The sequence below is a fragment of the Nematolebias whitei genome, chromosome 1 (genome assembly GCF_014905685.2).
Source record: "Nematolebias whitei isolate Nwh7 chromosome 1, NemWhi1, whole genome shotgun sequence".
NCBI classification, from domain to species: Eukaryota; Metazoa; Chordata; class Actinopteri; order Cyprinodontiformes; family Rivulidae; genus Nematolebias; species Nematolebias whitei.
This window is the reverse complement of record NC_056498.1, coordinates 88731295-88751890: the sequence shown is the minus strand read 5'-3', so window position 1 is coordinate 88751890 and position 20596 is coordinate 88731295. Positions and strand designations below refer to the sequence as shown.

The 20596-nt window shown below is 43.0% G+C and overlaps 1 protein-coding gene across 1 annotated transcript in view; it reads left to right on the top strand.

The window, feature by feature from the left end:
- Positions 1-20596, top strand: part of pcca (propionyl-CoA carboxylase subunit alpha) — a 37177-nt gene that overhangs the window by 4918 nt on the left and 11663 nt on the right. The window contains exons 4-13 of the mRNA XM_037688213.1: positions 4359-4427; positions 5392-5505; positions 5693-5746; positions 7949-8080; positions 11102-11138; positions 11308-11386; positions 16093-16195; positions 17321-17415; positions 17648-17798; positions 20075-20218. Of these exons, the coding sequence (XP_037544141.1) occupies positions 4359-4427; positions 5392-5505; positions 5693-5746; positions 7949-8080; positions 11102-11138; positions 11308-11386; positions 16093-16195; positions 17321-17415; positions 17648-17798; positions 20075-20218 (978 nt within the window). The remainder of the gene's footprint in view (positions 1-4358; positions 4428-5391; positions 5506-5692; positions 5747-7948; positions 8081-11101; positions 11139-11307; positions 11387-16092; positions 16196-17320; positions 17416-17647; positions 17799-20074; positions 20219-20596) is intronic.

The following is a 20596-nucleotide window of genomic DNA, read 5'->3' as shown; positions in this document are numbered from 1 at the left end:
AGGAGAGCATCCTTCCTCCACGACAGTTCCACGGCGACCCCACAACAGACGTTGCAGGCCTGGGAACCATAGTGCGTTCACACGCCGGGAGCCACCAGGAGAGCTGTCAATCCCTCCTCCTGAACTCGGTTCATGGACCGTAAAAAACAGAGGAGGTGGGGGAAAAGAAACGCGTAAAAAGCGTTTTGGGCCACCGACTGTGAGCAAATGCGTCCCCCCCCAGCGATGGATCGTCTCGCGGGCTCAGGGAAAAAACCGTAGTTGACATTGCGCGTTCTTCTCGCGTCGCAAACAGGTCCACAGCTGCTTTGCCAACTTCTGCTGTGTCTGAAAACATCAGATCCGGATGGAGGATCCGGTCCACATAACGTGGGCCGCCCTTGGACGTCACATCAGCCCCTCTGTTCAGAACACCGGATATGTAAACCGCTCTAATAAAAGCAGGTTTGATGAACCCAACTCAGTAGCTTCCGCGCAATGTGTAACATCTGGGCTGAACGCACACCCCCCTGGCGGTTTATGTACGCAGCAGTCACCATGTTGTCTGTGTGAATCAACACGTGTTGATTCTGTAGCACGGGAGCAAAATGTTGAATCACATTCAGCACTGTGCGACACTCCAAAACATTGATGTGGGCTGATGTGCGGTGGGGCCACAGCGCCCCTACTGCTTGAGATAGGCATGTCCCCCCCCCCAACCTGACAGAGACGCGTCCGTGAAGACTGACACGTGACGTGGGTCTGCTGACGGGGACTCCCTCTGACAGAGCCAGGGTGTTTCCCCAGTGTCGGAGGTCTGCTCCCACGGAGGGAGGGACAGTGATCATCCGTCTCTTTTGTTTTACTGGATCCACACGCAGACGCGTAAACCACCTCTGGAGGCGTCTCATGTGTAACAAACCCAGCGGGACCACTGTGTGAGCTGATGACGTCATTCCCAACAGCTTCATGACGGAGACAGCTGTTACCACTTTGCCAGGTCTTACGTGGCGTAATTGGTTTTTAGAGTGTCGATTCTTGTTTGTGATAAACGAGCCGTCATGGTAATTGAGTTTAATTCCACTCCCAGATAACAATTGTCTGGGCCGGGAAAATCGAGCTCTTCTTCCAGTTATGGCGAAGCCCAGATTTAGCAGGTGTGATGCTAACACCTGAGCCTGTATCAATGCTTCCTGTCTGGAGTGAGACAGGGGCAGCAGGTCGTCCAGGTAAAACAAAACTCTCATCCCTGCTTGTGCAGTGGATGCAGGGCTGTCTCCACACACTTTGAGAACGTACGAGGCGCGAGGGAGTACCCAAAAAAGGCAACCTGTTGTACTGGTACTTCATCCCTTGAAAGGCGAAACGCAGAAATTTTCTGTGTTTTGGGATGATTGGTATGTGAAAATAGGCATCTTTTAAAACGATGGAGACAAACCAGTCGTTTTTCTGAATGTTGTCCAACAGCTGTCTGTTCATCAACATGTGAAAAGATCTGTTCATGATCGCTTTGTTGAAAGCTGACAGATCCAAAATCGGTCTCATCCCTCCGGTCCTTTTGGGGACCAGGAAGTAGAGTGAGTAAAAACCCTGTGTTTTCCTCCTCGTTGGGAACTCTTGAGATTACACCTTTTATCAGAAGCTCTTGGACTTCTGCATTTAAGGCTGAGACTTGGTCTGGTGATGACAGGACCGTCTCTATAACTCCTCCGAACGGAGGGGGTCGGGTTGCAAACTGCAGCGTGTAACCCTTGCATAACACTCTGTCCATCCATCTGTCCGGTGAGCATGTTTTTAACCACTCTGCGTGACGTTCGTGGAGTGGACGTGCGTTTAAATGATGTGCCGTGTTTTGAACGGATGTCATCCAAACCTCCGCCTCGACCGCCGTCATGCGTCGCGGAAATGTTTTCCGCGTGACCCAAGGCGAGGCTTTCTCGAAAGGGCTGTTCTGCGCGCGCCCGTGCGCTGTGACTAGATCGCGGACCAACCTTCATGTCCGGGCGGGGCGGTGTGCGCTGAGGCGAGGCGTGTGTCAACTGGTGACGTCGAGAGGCTGCACGTTTAACGTCGCTGTGCGAACGTTGAGAGGTGGAGGGCGTGACGTCATCAACGCCGTGCTGTCGAAGTGAAGGTTGTGAGCCTCGCGGGAGCGCACGTTTCCTCTGGAGGGACGCGCGCCGCTCTCGCTGAGGGCGGGGCCCGTCATTGGAATCATTCAGCTGTCTCACGCTTATGCCGCCGTGAGCTGCTGATCGCTGAGACGCGGTGGATGACGGCCACTCGCGTTCATTCAGGAGAGGCGTGTGTTGTTTTCGCTGAGAGCAGGGACCTCCACCGGACCCGGCCTGCGGTCCCACATTTATCCCGATGTGGGCCGGTGAGCGCCGGGCAGCTGTGCGTGCATCATCGACACAGTGCCGTTTGGATGGAGGCTGCTTGTCTCGCTCGGGAGCGCGTTAACACCGTTGGGAGGTGATCGTGCGGGTCTGATTGACAACAAGTTATTTCGCTTACCGTGGTGTCACGTGAGCGTCTGGGCATGTGAAGGAGCGGCGGTGGATTTAAAAAACCTTTATTTAAGGACACCGGCTCTTTATGAGTGGAGGATGTGTGTGTAGCGGCTGTGAGCTCATCCGAGCTTACAGACTGGCTAAAAACAGGCATTTTGATCTTTGAAAAATCATTTATTCAATTCCTGTGTCATTTATACACACATCCTCCGCAGACCGTCATTTCTTAAAACTTCTCCCCCGTGAACCCTGCGGTTGTTTGCTCCGAGCGCCATCTGCAGGCGATCTCTGGGGAAAACGCTGAAGTGCAGGCTGCCGGACTGAGGAGGGGTGGTCTCTGGCGGGCGGGGCTGGTGGTGGAGCTGGGCGAGACGAAGCTGCTGCTGCCGTGGAGCGTCGATGTTTCTGCCTCTGCTTTCGACGATCCCTCCAGCGGGCTGGGGGACGGAATGAGCCGCGCGGCTTGATGAGATGGCGTACAGCTTCCGACGTCTCCTCCGACTGCTTCGAATTCGTCAGCATGGACGTCAAGCTGCTTCCGAACAGCGCGTCCGATGAGATGGGGCCCTCCATCCGGTCTTTGTGCAGCTTTTCCGGCAGCAATGGAGAGTGACGGAGCCAGATGGAACGTTGGATTACCGTCATCCATGCTACAATCCTCGACAGGCAAACCGAGGGAGCGGCGCACATGTTGAGGATGGCGTCTGCCGATTACACAGGGAGCTCTTTGTCTCCTCCGGCAGGTCTGAGGCCTCCAGCCTTTTCGACATGCTAAATGCTAGCAGCGCATGTTGTTGCTAACTGCGGTTGCCTGAAAACACGCCGGTGGGCTCGATTGGAGAGCTTTGGTCGCCGTCTGGTTCCTCCGGAGGGACGGGACGCTGCTCCGACCTGGGCAGCTTCGCTCCGGAAGCTTCCGCGAGGCTTGGCTCCAGGGGAGGGAACCGAGGAATAGCGTCAGTTGCCTTACAGAAGGAGTTCTTTGTCTCCAAGGCAGGTCTGCGGCCTTCAGTCCCTTGGACATGCTATATGCTAGCAGCGCACGTTGTTGCTAACTGCGGCTGCCTGGAAAACACGTCGGTGAAAAATAACCTTTCCGCTGATCATCCGAACTGGCGGGAAAAGGCGAGGGACGTAGAAAAAAAGGGGTCCCTTCATGTCAGCCTCCTCCCGGGTTCCGCCGGGCAACCCCTGAGGGCGCTGTCGGCCGGGAGCGGTGTGATCGCCGATGCGAAAACGAGGTGGGATGGGGTGAGCATTCACTCAGCCCCCCTCCACCTACACTACGCTCCCCAGGAGGGAATGAGCAGCGGGGGCTGCAGCTGAGCACACCTTGCCCCGGAGGAACCATCCGGTTCGCCCCGAGGGTCGGCGATAAGAGGAAAAACACAAGATGGCGTTGTCCAGCGTGTAATGACCTGTCACTGGGAAATGTTCCCCGACGCTTACCTTGGAATAAGACTGCTGTCATCTTCTCCTCGGGGAGGAGAACTCACCGGACGACCGGAGGTCGACTGCCGGGCCAAGCATCTTCCGCAAAGGTTGGTCATTTACACAATTTATCTTCTTTGTTCTTCTGACAGTGCTATATTAGCTCGCTGAAGAAAAAATGGGAGCCGATTTCCCGCTCTTAACGTAATTTATACGGACCGGGTGGGGCCCACACAGCAGGTGGGCGTGGACTAATTTTTTTTCAGTGCTTATGCTGCGCATAACGGGATAAACCATCAGCGACAGCCTTAAAGGGCGAAGCCTATATGAAATAGAACATTGGCCAAGTAGTGAAATAAAGGTGGCTCAGTGTGTTTGTACTGGCACTGTTAACTGTCAGAATAAACTTTGTGCTGGTGTTCTTCCCCTCTTCAGGTGATCAAAACGTGTAAGAAGATGGGCATCCAGACTGTAGCTGTTCACAGCGATGTTGACACCAGTGCTGTGAGTCATAACTGCGTTTACCAAAACATGTTCTAGGCTGCAATTTAGTCCAAAGTTCTCAAAAATACTTTTAACTGAAATAAATACCCATGGATCCAAGGGGCTTTCCAGTTCTGTGTGCTAATAACCATTAGAGCAGGTTTTCTGGACTGGGTTGATGGGCATCAAAATGGATTGTCCATGGTGTCTTCATGGCATGAGGCAGCTCCTCCACAACACTTCCGTCCTGCTGTGGACAAGTCATTTGTCAAACTCGTCTTTAATTGTGTGGGAAACTAAAACATTTGTGGAAGCCAAAGTTTATCTCCCACCTTTTACAATCCTACAGTCCTTTTATCATTAAAAGTTACTTCATATAAGATAAGATAGAACTTTATTGATCCCGCAGGAAATTGTTGAATGGATATTTAGTTTCTTATTAATTTAGTTTTAATGCCTACGATTCTTCTGCAGACTTTTATATCTATAACTGCAAGTTAGTGAAACTCCACACTTAAGATTCAGAAAGATACAAACTGTATACTGGTACTAATAAATGTTCACGTGACTTACTGTCTAATTAGATTTGGTCTGTTCTTTACTTGTTACGTAAGTGTCTGACTTCAGATAACAGAAGCACAGTTAGCAGAATAAAATGTCACTTTGGCTGCCTCTGCTCTTATGTCTGATCTTGATTTTAGATCATGCTAATACTCAACAGATGCTATAACCAGTGTTCTTCACACATTGTAATTGTAAGGATGGTTTCTCTGTTAGCACCTGTCTGTTAGAGTAAGATGCAGGAAGGGCAGACAAATGTCGTACCTAAAGAATTAGATAAAAGAGAAATTGCAACCAGCAGATGGAACGATGCCTTCATGGTGTTGTTGTTTCTTACATTGATTTATAGCATCCTGTTATAAGAGAATGATTTAGAGTTTGACATTTCACTTTTGTGTGTGTGTGTGTGTGTTTGTTTGTGAAGGTTCATGTAAAAATGGCTGACGAAGCAGTCTGTGTTGGCCCCGCCCCTACGAGTAAGAGCTACCTGAATATGGACGCCATCATGGACGCCATCAGACTAACAGGAGCACAAGCTGTGAGGAGCTACTTCCTGTAACTTTTATTACATTTTGTCATGTTGAATGTTTTTGTTTCTCATTTGATGAACCTTTAAGTTCAATAACCAGGGATTATTGTTTTGTAAACATTTATATATCTAGTTTTATTAAATATTAAAGTTATGCTTAGATTAAATTTTCTATGAATATTTTGTTCTTTTTAAGGTTCATCCTGGATACGGGTTTCTTTCTGAAAATAAAGAGTTTGCAAAGCGCCTCGTGAGTAACACAAAAGCTTTTGTATTTTTTTTATGCGACATATATCGTAACCTTGCACTTTGTTTTTTAATAAGTAAAACTTTCAGAAAGTACTGGTACTTGAACCTGCATTTTAGTTTCAATTTGACTTCATCCTGTATAGTCCAGGTTAAAAAGAAAGTCCAAACCTTTTCACTTCTAAGCTTTTACATATTGAGCATAAAAAGTGGCCTGGGCTTTACCAGGTTCTTAAAATTATTTAAATTTAACATTAAGTATATAAAAACACAGGGAAGTTCCCCTGGATTGGCAGACCGGGGTGGTAGTCCCCCTATTCAAAAGGGGGACCGTAGAGTGTGTTCCAACTACAGGGGGATCACGCTCTTAAGTCTCCCTGGTAAGGTCTATTCAGGGGTTCTGGAGAGGGTCCGTCGGATAGTCGAACCTCGGATTCAGGAGGAGCAGTGCAGTTTTCATCTTGGTCGTGGAACACTGGACCAGCTCTACACTCTCAGCAGGGTCCTGGAGGGTGCGTGGGAGTTTGCCCAACCGGTCTACATGTGCTTTGTGGACTTGGAGAAGGTGTTCGACCGCGTCCCTCGGGGAACCCTGTGGGAGGTACTCTGGGAGTATGGGGTACTGGGCCCTTTGATACGGGCTGTTAGGTCCCTGTATGACCGGTATCAGAGCCTGGTCCACATTGCTGGCAGTAAGTTGGGCTTGTTCCCGGTGAGAGTTGGACTCCACCAAGGTTGCCCTTTGTCACCGATTCTGTTCATAACTTTTATGGACAGAATTTCTAGGCGCAGCCAAGGTGTTGAGGGGATCCATTTTGGTGGCCTTAGGATTGCGACTCTGCTTTTTGCAGATGATGTGGTTCTGTTGGCTTCATCAGATCGTGATCTACAGCTTTCGCTGGAGCGGTTCGCAGCTGAGGGCGACGCGGCCGGGATGAAGATCAATTCCTCCAAGTCCGAGGCCATGGTCTTGAGCCAGAAAAGGGTAGAGTGCCCTCTCCGGGTCAGGGAGGAGGTCCTGCCTCAAGTGGAGGAGTTTAAGTATCTTGGGGTCTTGTTCACGAATGAGGGAAAAATGGAGCGTGAGATCGATAGGCGGATAGGTGCAGCGTCTGCAGTGAAGCGGGCACTGTACAGGCCTGTTGTGGTGAAGAGAGAGCTGAGTCAAAAGGTGAACCTCTCAATTTACTGGTCGATCTACGTTCCTACCCTCATCTATGGTCACGAGCTTTGGGTTGTGACCGAAAGAACAAGATCTCAGATACAAGCGGCCGAAATGAGTTTTCTCCGCAGGGTGTCTGGGCTCTCCCTTAGAGACAGGGTGAGAAGCTTGATCATCTGGGAGGGACTCAGAGTAGAGCCGCTGCTTCTCCACATCGAGAGGAGCCAGTTGAGGTGGCTCGGGCATCTGGTTAGGACGCCTCCCTGGTGAGGTGTTCCGGACACGTCCCACCGGGAGGAGGCCCAGAGGAAGACCCAGGACACGCTGGAGGGACTATGTTTCTCGGCTGGCCTGGGAACGCCTCGGGATTCCCCCGGAGGAGCTGGACCAAGTGGCTGGGGAGAGGGAAGTCTGGGCCTCCCTACTTAGGCTGCTACCCCCGCGACCCAACCCCGGATAAGCGGAAGAAAATGGATGGATGGATGGATATATAAAAACACACACCAGATTCCACCATGTCTTTATATAGTAAACAAAAATGAAGCAAAAATAGAAAATGTGTGTACAGGAACTAAGCCCACTGTTGCTGCTTTTATCAAATTTAGAGGTTCAGTATGAGCCGGATGCTGCAGATCACCATCAGTGTGACCACCTCTATAACAGAGTTAAAGCAGTTAGCGCTGCTCTGGAGCACACAGGTGTGTTAGCACAACATCAGGGATGGAAGACATCGGCAGTGACCTCAGAAAAGCAATTGTTTCTGTTTTTCACCCTAGAATCGAAAGCGGGTGGACTTTATTTTTCTCATGACTGTACTTACAAGACACAGATGCACCACAAAGTGTCTCTAAATCTCATCTGTCAGGTTGTCAACTTGTTCCTCACACGGAGCCATTTTAATTGATGTAGAAACAAGCAGATGTACCAAAGCCGTTCTTTAAAACTCTTAGTGTAATCTGAAGCGTTGTGCTCTGGTTGCAGTAACACCTGCAGTGTAATTAATTAGTTGCTCTAAATATCACAGTATTATCATTTTGTTGTCAGGCCGCAGAGGGTGTGACATTCATCGGCCCTGACAGTCATTCCATCCAGGCGATGGGGGATAAAATTGAGAGCAAGCTGATTGCTAAGGCTGCTAAGGTCAACACTATCCCAGGATTTGATGGAGTTGTCAAGGTACAGATCCACATACACAACAGAGCATTAAACAGAGAACATTTGAGCATAAAGGATTTATTAATAAAGTAAAATGGTGTTTGGTGAAACTCAGTGGGTTTGTGATGACAGGTAAACCTCCGGATCCTTTTACTGGGTTTAATTCAATTCAGTTTATTTACATAGCGCCAAGTCACAACAGAAGTCATCTCAGGACTGAACAGAAACACTCATATGTCAAAATAATAATTTAACATTATTTATCTGAGGAGCAGACTGCTTTGAATTTAACTCCATCACAGACTCTCATCTTGAGCAAGCATGAAGGAGACAGTGGAAAGGAAAAACTCCCTCATGAGGAAGAAACCTTTAGCAGAACCAGGCTCAGGACAAGTGGCCGTCTGCTTCAACCAGCTGGGTTTGAGAGGAATAGATACACAATGGCAGGTCAAGAATCACATGTTAAGATAGAAATAGTATCAAATGAAAACTATTCAATTTTAACAATTCATTTAAGGATATGAGGTCAATTTGTCCTCTAGTAGTCTAAGCTTATAGCAGCATAACAAACCAACACTAACTATAGGATTTATCGAAAGGAAAGTCTTAATCCCAGTTTTAAAACTGGATAATGTGTCAGCCTCATGGACAGAAACTGGAAGTTGGTTCCACAAGAGAGGAGCCTGATAATTGAAAGATCTGCCTCACATTCTGTTTTTGGAAACTCTAGGAACCACGAGTAAACCTGCAGTCTGAGAGCAAAGTGCTCTGCTGAGTTAGTCAAAATTAAAGCAGTATAATATTAACGTGATGATATAATTTATAAAATAAAACTTGGGGAATAAATAGTGTCAATGATCTATTTAGTCTTAGGCTAATCAATAGCAAACATTGTCTCTGAATTTGAAATGGCAAATAAAGTAAATTTCTTCATTCATAGCATAAGGTTGAATGAATAACACTGAACATCTCAGATGAATAGTACTGTGCAAAAGTCTTGAGTGATCCCTTATTTCTTTATGCTTTTCTTCCAGGGAGTCAGAAGGTATAATCTCTTATTATTGTTTTGATGAATGTTTTCTTAGTCTTCCTGAACGTCTTGAAGTGTTTCTTTGGACATTTGCTGCTTTTTATTAACTACTTTTTGTTATTTTGAGGCAAGTTTTATTCTTAGTCCCCTGACTCTGATCTATTATTTACTTAGTCCCATAAAAAGTCCTAAACACAAGGGATGAACTTGTTTCAACTCCTACACTAACAACTTATCAAAGAACCTGCTTTAATTTCAATCTTTAGGCTCTTTGTTAAAAGTATACTGTCACAAAGACACAATTGGTTCCTATTTTGTTGGTTGAATCTTTGAAAAATACCAAATATAACAGAAATTAATGGTCACAAAAAATGTTTTAGCGCCACCACGATGATTCCCAAAGATCTTTACACACAGGAGAAGAATGATGCATCTCTCAGGTCCTTGGTTCCAGTCTTTGCTATTTTTTATTTATTTATTTATTTATTTATTTTTGTTAAGACTTTCAGATACTGATGGTCTTCTGCTGTAGATGATATTAATTTATTCCTATCACTTCTTCTTTTGTCCTCCACTCAATCACTTTCCTAATTTAAACTGCATAATATGCTGACATGATCAGAGCACAAGAACTGGACTGGAAGTTGTTGGAAAGACTGCTAAAGTCTAAAGAAAAACTACAAAAAAAACCACACAAAATAAGAACAACTATTGATCAAGAGTGCTTTAAAGTTTAACAAAAAAAAAGTTGACTCTTTGAAAGCAAAGTATAAAGAAATGAGGGATAGTTTTAAACTAATATTGGAAAGTTCAGACTTAGATATGTAAAGAACTGAGCAAGGCTGAAGCTTGGATATAGAAAGATGACTAGTTTTCAAGTTTGAATTGAGATTAATAATTTATATAGAGTTTGGTAGGAAATAAATAGAAGGACAATTTGTTATAACATTTATTTTTCATGTAAATTTAAAATGAAGTGGCACCTAATGACATCTGGAACCTGATATTTAGAACAAACCCAAGAAGGTGGCACTGGTTTTTACTGCTGAGGAGTTTTTGTTGAATTTGGGAAAGCAAAATGTCTTGTCACGGCACGATCTGTACCGTCAGCTCATTGGTGCATGCGCTAAAAGAAATACTTTTGAATATACTAGATTTAGGAAAATGTACTGGAAATAATTACTTCCAGCCTTAATAATAAAGATGTGCTAAATTATATATTGTAAGCTGATTTATTACAACACGTATATTATATACATTTTGATATTAATAAAATATATTTATGAAACATACCGTATTTATTACTATTAATTAAATATCTCTTTATATACTTTTGGTTAATTTTCCTAGACAATGTTACAATTCCGTTTATGAATAAGAACTGTCTTCATTTACTGTCAAAATTATAATTCAGTAGAAAAATGTGTATTGGTTGATTGACTGGACTGTAACATTTATGCTGTCAATGTGCCCTCTGATGGACCCATTACTGACGACAGAAGACCTTTATGTTAATAATAGTCATCTTTATGAGATTTACTGTAGAACCCCATCCTCCTGGCATACTTTGCTATCCACATCTCCTGCAACAGTTTTCTTTTCCAGGAAAAACTACTGGTGACAAAAGTCGAAAGACTGAAAATCCATTCATTTTGTGATCTGCAACGTCTAAAGCCCTCCCAGAAGTACAGTATTTCTTTTAGTGCATGCGCAAATGAGCTGATGGTACGGATCGAGCTTCCGGAACAGATTGTGCAGTGACATGTCTAACTCTCACAGCCCCAACAAAATGGATTCACAGCCCATGGGAACAAGAGCTGGTCCACATGAAAATAGATGGGTAGAAACTAAGTAGAAACAGACTTTAAGTCCAAACCTAGAAAACCAAGTTTGAATGTTTGACCTAATACTTTGAGGTAGTGTTGAACATAAATACCTCCAAATTAACAATGCTGTACTCAATAAAGACTTTGTTTTGATTAATTCTTGATAACATCACTTTTTTGTATCAGACTGCAGATGATGCTGTGAAGATTGCGCAACAAATTGGTATGTCCTCGTTATTCTTATTGTCTCCGCATAAAAAATAAACCACAAAAAAGTACTTGTTTAAGTTTAGACTGCACAAGAACTTTCTTTTATATATCTGTGTGCAAAACTTTTATTTTTGTTACAAAGGAACATTTTCATTGTGACCATTTTATTGTTTTCTTTCTAGGCTATCCTGTAATGATCAAAGCCTCTGCTGGAGGGGGAGGGAAAGGGATGAGGATTGCCTGGAATGATGAGGAGACAAGGTATTGTGGATCTGTATTTCTTTGTATTAGAATTATTTTGTGAAGAAAAAACTTAATGTCAAGTTGAAAAAATACAAACTGACTTTCTAATGGACAGCTGACAAACCAGGGCATCATCGCCACCTGATGGACTGGAGTGTAAAACTAGGCGCTTGAACAAAGTTCATGCTCAATAATGCAGGTATACAATCCAACATTTTTCAGACAGGTGACCTGTCTGAAAAATGTTGGATTGTATACCTGCATTATTGAGCATGGAATTTGTTGTTTTCAACCAGTTTGACAAGACTGTCAACAAGGAAGAGGGCCGGCAATGGAGGAGGGGGTGTACCAAAGAGACCATCTTAACACCAACCAAACTGGTTTGTTCCACTTTTGAGTAGGCTGTTGGAGGAAGAATCAGTTTTGTTGTGTTTCCTTGACTGATGAAGCCTTCTGGATCGAAGGCGAAACATTTCAGCACAAAAAAAAGAAACTGTCCAGATGACCATCTGAAAAATGTTGTAGACGCTTGAGTTGAACACTGTTCATTCAACCTTTATTTATACAGGTTAATCCCACTGAGCCTCGGGGACTCATTTACAAGAGAGACCTGATACAGTCGATCCAAAAACACACAGAAAAACATGTTTTAGCAAGGTCACATTGTCTTTTCACACAGAAACATGAAAATCATGGCAAAACTTTATTTATTACTCAATGCTTGAATGATGATGTTTGTGTTTTTTGCGTTTAGAACAGCGTTAGAGTTTCCTGATGCATGCTCAATAATCCAGGTAGAAAAATCCAAAAAAAGTTCAATCTGGTCCTCTGGACATTAAAAAAAACCCCAAAAAAACAAACAAAGCAAAAAATCTAGAAACGTTTCGTCTCTCATCCAAGAGACTTCCTCAGTCTGAGGTGCTGTTTTCAGCTCAGTCTCTTAAATAGCACCTTCTCAGAGTGGATCAACCAGTTTGCTGCTGACAACCAAAACCAGCTGATCACGTGCTCAAGAAGGACCATCAGCCTAACAATGGATCATTAGCACACTGATGGCTGTTTACTGTTCACAGAGGGCTGAGTGATACTAGCAATCACAGCATTGTAAGAGGGGGACAGTTGAACCCGCAGACCGCAGAATCCTGGCCTGATGATGTTTATTAACAACATCAACATCATCAGGCCAGGATTCTGCGGTCTACACTCATCTCCAGGCCAGCGGTCACTCTTTCAAGGATGAAGATGTTCACATCCTGGACAGAGAGGAACGATGGTTTGAGAGAGGAGTAAAGGAGGCCATCTTTGTGAAAAGAAATTGTCCATCATTAAACAGGGGGTACAGCACGGTGGTGCAACTGGTAGAGCTGCTGCCTCTCAGCGAGCAGGTCCCTGGTTCAAATCCCGGTCCGGGGGCCTTTCTGGGTGGAGTTTGCATGTTCTCTCCGTGCATGCGTGGGTTTTCTCCGGGTACTCCGGTTTCCTCCCACAGACCAAAAACATGCATGTTAGGCTGATTGGTAACTCTAAATTGTCCCTAGGTGTGAGTGAGAGAGTGAATGGTTGTTTGTCTCGTTTGTCTCTATGTGGCCCTGTGATGGACTTGCGACCCATCCAGGGTGTACCCCGCCCCTCGCACAGTGATTGCTGGACATGGGCACCGGCGACCCCCGTGACCCAAAATGGAATAAGCGGGTAAAGATAATGGATGGATGGATGTATTAAACAGGGGTGGAGGCCTCCTGGTTCAACTGTCCCCCTCTTACAATGCTGTGATTGCTAGTATCACTCAGCCCTCTGTGAACAGTAAACAGCCATCAGTGTGCTAATGATCCATTGTTAGGCTGATGGTCCTTCTTGAGCATGTGATCAGCTGGTTTTGGTTGTCAGCAACAAACTGGTTGATCCACTCTGAGAAGGTGCTGTTTATAAGACTGAGCTGAATACAGCACCTCAGACTGAGGAAGTCTCTCGGATGAGAGACGAAACGTTTCTACATTTTTTGCTTTGTTTTTTTTTTTTTTGTTTGTTTTTGAATGTCCAGAGGACCAGATTGAACTTTTTTGGAGCGTTAGAGTTTGTGGGTAAAAACATTCACAGATCCCTATTAAATTGTCAATAAAATATCTGTGTGGGCTCATGGTAGAAGTACGGTAGTAATGAATAATATTTAAAACAAAATGGACAAGACTCCTCATTAAGCTATAATGCAGGGTGTTGACATAAACCTTTAGATTCAGGAGTGACTAGATTTTGTCCTGGTTCTGGAATACTGGACCAGATTTTTACTCATAAGGATACTGAATTATTATGGTGTCCTGTGGGGTACTTTAAGAATATGGGTCCAACCATTTGGTCCCTGTACAACCGAAGTGAGTATTGGGTTCACATTAAGATAAAAAGTCAGACATGTTTTCAATAAATTTTGGAAACATTGGTCACCGGTTCTGTTCAGAATGGACAGAAATTTGTACCAAGGGGTGAAGGTCTCCAGTAAAACCTGACCGATATGGAAGTTTTGGCTGTCGCCGAAACTGATATTGAGAGGGGAAGGCGGTCGCGTAACCAATATAATAGCAGATTTTTTTTTTAGCTTTGTCCACCCCAAGAATCTAAGTACCAGTAAACAACGAGTAGAGCGGGACTTGTTTATTTATTGCGGCTGTTAGCTACCATGAAGTTAAACAAATTAGATTCATGCTATACGTAATACCACAGTAGGATTACAAGTGGTGCACTGATCATAAAAACAGTCAGGAAAACTCTATCCTCCATTATTCACCATAAAGTTATCAAATGTGTTACAAAAATATAAATTAAACAAAGAAACACCTTCCCGGTTCATTGTTTAAACAGTCACTCATGTTTGGTGAAGGTCTAATTAAGATTGACCACTGCAGCTTTTTTTTTTTTTTTTTTACAGAGAAGTAAAGATTTCAGACAAAAAACACATTTCATTGAGGTCATCAAAGATAACGTTACTAATACTGATATATTTTACCACTACATTACATTTATTGTTCTGGATAAAGTTTTACAATGCAATTGCCTATGCTAGGTTATCTAAACGTTTGCTAACTTGAGAGGTGTGTAGCTAATGACAAACGGGTTGGATGATTGAAGAGAATTTATTGATTTGTTTTACAGATCAGTTAAAATAAACTTTCCATTGCTCTGTTCAGCAAAATACGCTACATAGTATTGCTCGCTGCTTTGTCTGTGCTGAATGTGAAAGTCAAACTTAAGTGAACAGCCATGACTTGAAAGTAGTCTTCATGTGCCCTCTGCTGGATGCATTGTACAATTACAGCTGGTTCAATTCATTCAACCTTTATTTAATAAACTGAAATTAATTAATACAGGTTAGTCTCATTGAGCCACGAGGGCTCATTTACAAGAGAGACCTGTTTTAAACAAAGAACACAGATGAGGTACAGACCACAACAGACAATCATATAAATGCATATAAAATGAAAGGTAAATAAAATAAATACATTAAAAACTAAACAAAATCAAAAATGGCTACATTATAAAGCAATGTACAATACTAAAAACAAGAACATGTCTGCATTGGTTTGCTTATATGGATTTCCTAAAATCCACTAAATAGGAACCACTCAGACCCATTGTCTTATATAATGTATAAAACATATATTTTAAATCATTGTGCTGTTAATTTAGCTCCTCTTGTTGGAAACAACACATCTCAGAGAAATCATGGACTTCCATAGATGGTTCCAGTATTTTAGGGGTGAAAATTAGAAGTGCTTATATCGGCACATAATGGGACAATTGTCACCAATATCGATAGGTCCCCAAACATCTATTGGCCTAAATTATCAGCCCTACCAATATATCGGTCGGGCTCTAGTCTCCAGTTTGTGGGGCTTCAGATTTAATTTCTGATTTTTGTAGATCATATGGGTCCTGTTGGCTTCATCAAGCCAGGACTTGCATTGGAGCCATTTGCATTTGAGTTTAAACCAATAGAGATGAAGATCAGCACCTCCTAGACTGAAGCCATAGTCTTCAGCTGGGAGAAAAGATGAATTGCTAATTTTGGGCTGGGATAGAGCCACTGCACCAAGTGGAGGAGTTTAGGCATCTCAGAGTTTTGTTCACAAGTGGGGCTAGAGAGGAGAGGGGCAGGGAGGGGGGAAGGAAGGGTGGAGCAGGAGAATGATAGGTGGATTGGGATGCTGTCTGCAGTGATGCAGGAGCTGTACTCATCTACTGTGAAGAAGTGAAAGCTAAGCTGAAACACAAAACTCTCAGTTCTCTGAATCGTATCTACATTTCAGTGAGATCTGGGTCATGACCAAATGAATGAGGAAGAGCCGTCTTCAGTGTGACCAGACTGGGATAGGGTGAAAACTTCAACTGTTTAGGAAAAGCTCAGTGTAGAGTTGCTGCCCCTCATTGAAAAGAGCCATTTGAGATGGTTTGGACATCTGGTATGGATATCTTCCAAATGCCTTCCACCTGAGGGTTTCAGACATCTCCCACTGGGAGGAGACCCTAGAAAAGGATCTGTGGCCTACAGAAGAGATGTTATCATACAGCTGGCTTGGGAACACCTGGGAACTGGATAAAGGAGGTAGTTGGGGAAAGGAGGTTTGGGGTCCCCTGCTTAAGCTGTTGCTTCCCAATCCTGTCAGATAATTAGCAAAAATGGGAAGAAGGAAGGAAAGAAAAAGAATAATTAAACTATATTTGTTTCCTTTCAGGGAAGGTTTCCGTTTCTCCTCCCAAGAAGCATCATCCAGTTTTGGAGATGATAGACTATTAATAGAGAAGTACATAGACAACCCCAGACACATAGAGATTCAGGTAAGCTATCATTACTCCCAGTTCTGATATGATTTATTTTAGATCAGAAGGTTTAGGAATCAGTGAAGCAAAAATCAGTCTTTGTTGTTTTGAATGAAAGTACAGTATGTTCTTTGATCGTACTGTCTACAAAAGATAGTTTTACCAAAGAAGCACTTCAAATAAATTCAAAGCATAGCTTCAGGATTTCATCTTCTGCTCTACTTAAATTCTAAGAGTTAGAGAAGAAGGACCAACTTATGGCGCTTTGCCACTGTCTCAACTCTCATCGGTTCCACACTACACCAGTTAAGGATCTGCCCAATACCAGTATCCACCCCATCTCTGTTTGGTTTGTGGGTCCACCTTGTCTGTGGTTCCAAGCAACTATCTCTGATGTGACAATTTGGATGTAAGCAGGCAGCAACCATTGATCGGCCAGCGGAGATATGTTACTGGATAACCCACTCGGCAAAACTGCAAACTACATCTGAACCTCCATTTCCTCTCTGATCATGTTGACGGACAGCACCACAAGAAATGAGCACATTTATAGAGTTATCGGAGATGATGGTGCAGCATGGCTACACTCAGTCTTATAAGCAGTTTTGAGCTAAAGATAATGAAGTCTGATTATAGGGCGATTAAGGACCACAATGGGCAGAGTGGCTCGAACACAATGACATGTTACAATATCGTCCACTTTGCATTGATGACCACAAAGCAGAGTAAACGAGTCACAGTGGCAAATCGCCTCCACCTGAGAAGATCTGATAAGATGAGAGCCGAGTGGAGTCGCACTCTTCAATGGAAAAACAGCCGAAGGTAGTTTTTCCCAGTTCCAGTCTTCTGGGCACATTGCCCTTCAAGGCTGATGTCTTCTTGTTCAACATAAGACAGGATCAAAAAACATTACTTTTCCATACAACTCATTTAAACAATCTCTGCTCATTACTCTAGTCACAAATGTTAATTAAACACTTGGCTGATAAGAAAGACCAGAAGAAAGCAATTCAAACATTTTAACTCATTTCCATATTTATCAAACGAGATGAAAAATTGTTTATATCTTTATAATGTGTTGCTTTTTATTGCGATACAAAGGAGAAAGCACGACTTGTGTACAGTAATGTGTGTTTGTTGTAGGTGTTGGCTGATAAACATGGTAATGCTCTGTGGCTTAATGAGAGAGAGTGCTCCATCCAGAGGAGGAACCAGAAGGTTGTGGAGGAAGCTCCCAGGTATGTGAGACAGGAGGGGCTTTATTCATGCTGTTGACTGTCATGAGGTCCAATACTGCTGGTTCAGTGTTCAGTGTGGCACTGTGGGTACTCAGCAGTGTTTCAGTGCAGCTCTACATCTAAACTATAACTAGCACTGAAGTTACTGAACATTTATAGTTTCTGTTATTTTATATAAATTTACCCAAGATGCACCAGTGAGATAGCCTGACTTTGTTGTTTTGTTCTTCAGTACCTTTCTGGATCCAGACACTCGGCAGGCCATGGGAGAGCAAGCAGTGCAGCTGGCCAAAGCTGTGAAATACTCCTCTGCTGGAACAGTGGAGTTTCTGGTGGATTCAAAGAAAAACTTTTACTTCCTGGAAATGAACACACGACTTCAGGTGGGTGGGGAGGTGTCGTTTTTGACAGGAGGTTTTATTGAGGTGGTGATGCACAATTACCGTAATTGCTGAGCTATAGAACACACCTGACTGTAAGCTGCACATACTAAATTTAAGATAAATCATAATTTTGTACATAAATAAGACCTGGCAGTTTTTAAGCCACATGTATCCATGTTTCATTATCAGAATCTGTGCATTATGTGCAGCTCTTGTGTTAGTACAAGAATCATCCACCAGATGTCATTTCATAGACTACGGCTTGGTGATCATCATAAGTCTTCATGATGCTTCGCTGTCTGACTCATGGTTAAAACCATTCAACATACAGAACGAACACGAGAACTATCTAAACATAATCAATGGACAGAACAGTGCCAAACACCTATGTAACCAAAATTATTTAAAAATTATATACCTGTCAATTTTACCCAGAAGTCTTATCAATGTCATGTGACCAGGAGTCACATGGTACCGATAAAATACAGTAAACATTCATTAAATCATTGATTTTTATTGCTAAACACTTTTGGTAACAGCTGCTGTTTTTAAATGTTCTTTCTAAATAAATTAGATGTGATTTCTGCTCAGCAGAGCCTGGAGGAGGAGGAAGGGGGGAGAGCCCCTCCCTCTGTTTGTCTCCTCTGCTCCGTTTCATGCATTCGGATGTGAGTTTAAATAAGATACTGGTATTTAAACATTTTCCAACCCAGAAATATGAATCACAGAAATAATTTAAAAACTTTTATTAAAATATGTACCAGACTTGACTGCTTGAAAAATACATTTTGACGACTTCTGCTCAGCGGATCCATGTGACCCACGAGGAGAGGAATATCCTGTAAATGTTTTTTTTTTGTTTTTTTCAGAAAAAAGCTTTTAACACTGCTAAAAAAAATTAAAGTACCAGTATTTAACAAAAAGTCACTCATCACTATGTTCTTCTCCTCGTGTGCACTAAAGTCCTCTTTGAGGCTCAAAAAAACATCATCACACACCGCTACCATCTCGCTCTCGGCAGCTCTTTCTTTCTTAGACAGCCAGATCGATCGCTTACTTGAAAGCTACATCATAAGAAATTCTCTGTGCGTTTTCCATTATTGCTGCAGTTGAACGTGTCTGTGCATGAGGCACAAAATAAGGTAACGATCTGAAGAAATGAATGCACTTCTATCTTGAGGGATGGGTCAACGACAGCACCTCACTGGTCATTAAGGTTAGACTTCGGGTCACATGACAGAGTGGGTGGAGTTACTGTAGGAAATTTGAAACCCTGAGCGAGAGTCTTTGTACATGTGATTACCTGAGGCATTCACTCTGTCACAAAAGCCCTCAGCTCTGTTGAGGGAAAATGTTATTCAGTGGCAGGAAGCTGCGAAGAGCAGGAAGGAAGTCTGTCAAAATAAAATAAAATAATTTTAAAACATACACAAATTATTAGTAGCGGCTTGTACACCAGCAATTACGGTAGTCAAACGTTTGTGTTTATGTTGCATTACATTTAAAAACTGTCTTTCTGAGCTCTACTCTGAGTTTATTAATGTTCCGCTAAATTGAAACACTTCTACTTTGGGAGAGGCCTTCTATAAGATGTAACAGTTCGACTTAACTTATGTTGAGCAAAACACCTTTCCAAGAAGCTTTTCAATCAGATATGAGTGCAAAAGTCTCCACACACCATTTTCACTAATACTTGGTGTTCTTACACACGTGTTTGACATGATTTTCACAAAACATATCCGTGAAACAATAATTTTGTACTATAAATGTATACATGCAATATATAGATATAAACACAGCCTTTATGTTGCCATTCTGGAAATAACCAAGAACAGTTGATTTTTTTTTCTTGTACATTATTTGATTTGGGGTCATTCATGCCTTTAATTTGGCCATTGGACACAGAACGAACGCTGTAGCTCACAGTTACATTCAGCAACAAAAACATTTATCACCTACTGCAGACTGGGGCTATATAAAACAAATCTTCACAAGGACTGAGACATCTGCAGTGGGCACCAGAGGGCATCAGTAGTTGCATCGCAAGTTGAAATTGTTATCAGGAAGTTGCTGGAGCCTGCAACTATCAGTCCAATCTAAAAGAGGTCAACAGATTCAGAGGATGCCTTGTAGATGCATAACACCACATTACCAGCACTTATTGAACTTGGATAAGGGTTACGTTGTGGGTTTGCACGAGGCTGGTGGTGGTATCACTTGTGTTCAAGAAACTTGTATTTATTTATTTATTTTTTCTGTTTAAATTTTAACCCTAGGTGGAGCATCCAATCACTGAGTGCATTACTGGCTTGGACTTAGTGGAGCAGATGATCAGGGTTGCCAAGGGTTACCAGCTGCAGCACACACAGAAAGACATCCCAATAACTGGCTGGGCCATTGAGAGTCGTGTCTACGCAGAGGTTTGTGAGTGTTTAATGGCTCATCAGAGATGATTTGTAACAAAACGCAAAGCAGCAGCAGCTGGAAGTGAGCTCATTCTAAAAGAGTTGCAGTAACCAAACTGCTGATACTGAATTAATACTTAAAGTTGAATAAATTTGTCTAGGACCAACATTTTTAGGTCATTTGGAAAGAGTAGCTAAAATAATAAGTATGGTATAAAAAAGGTCTTACAAGCCCCTTTATCTCTCTCATAGTGTTTGTGAAAAAGTTGTCTATGTAATTGTATGGACTTTTAAGGTTTACTGTTCAAATGTACAAGAATAGAGTAAGAAAAGTTCAGACAGAAACATTGTTTTACATCAACTTTCTTCTAATGACAGAACAGTGTATATATA